General features: G+C 61.5%; 1 protein-coding gene across 1 annotated transcript; it reads left to right on the forward strand.

The window, feature by feature from the left end:
- Positions 1 to 473: 473 nt before the first annotated feature.
- LOC103806815 (ectonucleoside triphosphate diphosphohydrolase 8-like) lies at positions 474 to 2,807 on the forward strand (the record flags this gene model as incomplete). Its single annotated transcript, XM_009079523.1, has 4 exons — positions 474 to 633; positions 1,148 to 1,378; positions 2,121 to 2,381; positions 2,706 to 2,807. Coding segments are annotated over 4 exons (754 nt in total), but the record flags the coding sequence as incomplete, so codon positions are not given.
- Between the last annotated feature and the right edge of the window lie 3 nt (positions 2,808 to 2,810).

Here is a 2,810-nt window from a genome sequence, read left to right on the forward strand (position 1 = left end):
ATGCAACTGGGGCACAGGGGCTGGGAGCAGAGTGGGTGGTGCCTAGGCAGGCCATGGGATGGGCAGAGCATCTATGCACTGTGATGGGGTGTCCAGGAGAGCCACTGGCTGTGCCCAGGGGACACCCCCAGCCCACTGCAGCCCCAGCCTGGCAGCAGCTCCAGAGCAGAATGAACCACCTTTGCAAGACTTGCATTAACCTTCCCAGAATGCTGGGATGTACTTTTAGGGAGGCTGCCAATTGCCCAGCTGAGGGATCTGGGCTCAGAGGGTCCACAGCAGGGATGGGAGCTGTGCCTCTCTCCAGCAGCTCTGCCCCTTGGCAGGCAGGGTCCAGAGCAGGGATGGGAGCTGTGCCCCTCTCCAGCAGCTCTGCCCCTTGGCAGGGCACAGCAGCCTCTCGCTGCCAGCTCAGCTCCCAAAGCTCCAGGCACAGCCTCCTGCACCTCCCGGGTCTCTCCCTTCCCTGGCAGGAAGCAGAACAGCACCAAGGCCGAGCAGGTCTTTGCCGAGGTGGCCAAGGCCATCAGGGAGTACCCCGTGGACTTCCGCGGAGCTCAGCTGCTGACAGGGAGCCAGGAGGGCTCCTTCGGCTGGATCACCGTCAACTACCTGCTGGAGACACTGGTCAAGGTGTGGCTGGGGGAGGGCAGGGAAGGCTGAGCAAGGAACACATCCCTGGCTGAGCTGCAGCAGGTTTCTCTGCTCCCTCAGGAGAGAGCAATGTAGTTTCAGGGCACTGGTCACACACTCGGTGTCACCTGTGGCTCTGAGCTGCAGGTTCAACCCCACTGATGTGATGAGCAGAACCTTTGTGTGCAGCTCAGCCTGGCCCTGTGCCCTCTGCTCGCGTGTGGGTGGGTTTTGGTATCACAGGGATGCAGTGACATCTGCCCTGAAAGAAATTGTTCCTTTTTCCCCTCCTCACAGTCTCTGGATCCCAGGGTAGATGTAGCAGCCAAGGGCTCAGACCTCAGTGCTCCATGGAGGTCTCTGGGGTGGAGGAGGATGTAGGCAGGGAGGGATAAAACAGGGAGACAGGACATGGAAGGTCCCTCTGGATCTTCTGAGCCCATAAAACCTTAATGGAAGGGACAGGGACCGAGTGACTGCAGTTCAGACTAACACTTGGTGTCTGTTGGGCCAGTTTTCCTTTGCAGAGAAATGGGAACATCCCCAGGACAGTGAGGTTCTGGGAGCTCTGGACCTTGGAGGTGCCTCGACACAAATCACCTTCCAGCCTGGAGTCCCCGTTGAGGACAGGAACACCTCTGTGTTCTTCCGTCTGTATGGCACCAACTACTCCCTGTACAGCCACAGCTACCTGTGCTATGGGCAGACACAGGCCCTGAAGATGCTGCTGGCAGCTCTGCACCAGGTACCTCAGCCACGGGGCACGGGAGCTGCTCAGCCCCTTCCCATGGCCACGGGACACGTCTCCCAGAATTGCTGGCCGTGCCTGTGTGTGAAGTGTTGGGGGATTGGGAGAGGTTTAGGTTTTATCTAGGGAGCCCCAAAGTTCCCTCCTTTGGGTGGCAGGTGGTGGTGGCTCCCTGCAGGGCTCCCTTCTCCCCACGTCTGATGTCTTATGGCACTTTGCATCCTTTCCCAAGCCTAGCTGCACCCTTAGGATTTTCCCTGTCTCCATTCACTCATCCTCCCTCAGTTCCTGCCCAGAGAGAGGATTCCCAACACAGTCCCTGCACAGTGCTCTGTGTCTTGCTGACTCCCCTGGGACACGGGCACGTCCCGGCGCTGTGGGAGCCAGGGATGCTCAGGGAGCAAGTGGGTGGATGCATCCTTGTTCCTTCCTGGGCTAGGGCTGCAGTGGGGACAGAGTGAGCACAAGAGCAGCAAGCTCTGGGTGCAGGCAGTGCCCACACTGCCCTCGGGCACAGGCTGCCCCTCCGGGGCTGGCAGTGCCATCGTCAGCCCAGCTCGGCTCAGTGCTTGGGTGCCAGCAGGACTGGCCAAGGCCATGGGCAGGGTGGTCATGCACAGGATGGATCCTGGTGCTCCTCAGTCCCTGCTGGGGTGGTGTCCTGCTCTTGGGCTGGGCTGCGGGTGGTGTCTCCTTGGCATCCCACCCCAGCCCCCGTAACGCCCGTCCCTCTCCCCAGGGCAGCTCATCTCCGCAGATCTCCCACCCCTGTTACCCCGAGGGGTACCAGGAGAACATCACCGTGGCAGAGCTCTACGACAGCCCCTGTGTGCGTGCCCCCAGCACAGCCAGCCCTGCCCAGGTGCTCAGGGTGACAGGGGCAGGGGACCCAGCAGGCTGCAGCGCGGCCGTGCAGAGGCTCTTCAACTTCAGCTGCGGGGCCCAGCGGCCGTGCGGCTTCAACGGCGTCTATCAGCCTCCCGTGCGGGGACAGTTCTTCGTAAGGAGCCGCTGTGCCTGTGCCCGGGGCAGGGGGGCTTTGGGGCACAGCCCCGGGGTAGCTGCTGCAGTGGGGAAGTCTGGCTGGTGCCAGCCCTGGGAGCTGGATGTGCCCGATGCATGGAGACATGCAGGTGCTCAGCCCCGTGCCAGGCAGTCCCAGAGCTCTGCTGTCCCAGCTCCACTCCCTGTTGGGGTGGGGAACATTCCCAGCTCTTTCCCAGTGGCTCAGCTGCCCTACAGGGACCCCTGCAGAGCTGGGAGAGGGGTGTCAGTGGCCTGAGTGCTCTGCTAACCTGTCACCTTTGTTCTCAACCTGGCCCAGGCCTTTTCAGGGTTTTATCACACCCTTCACTTTCTGAACCTGACGGGAGGGCAGTCCCTGAGCTCAGTCAATGACACCATCGGGCAGTTCTGTGCCAGCAGCTGG

Source organism: Acanthisitta chloris, unplaced genomic scaffold (genome assembly GCF_000695815.1).
Source record: "Acanthisitta chloris isolate BGI_N310 unplaced genomic scaffold, ASM69581v1 scaffold42507, whole genome shotgun sequence".
Taxonomy (NCBI): Eukaryota; Metazoa; Chordata; class Aves; order Passeriformes; family Acanthisittidae; genus Acanthisitta; species Acanthisitta chloris.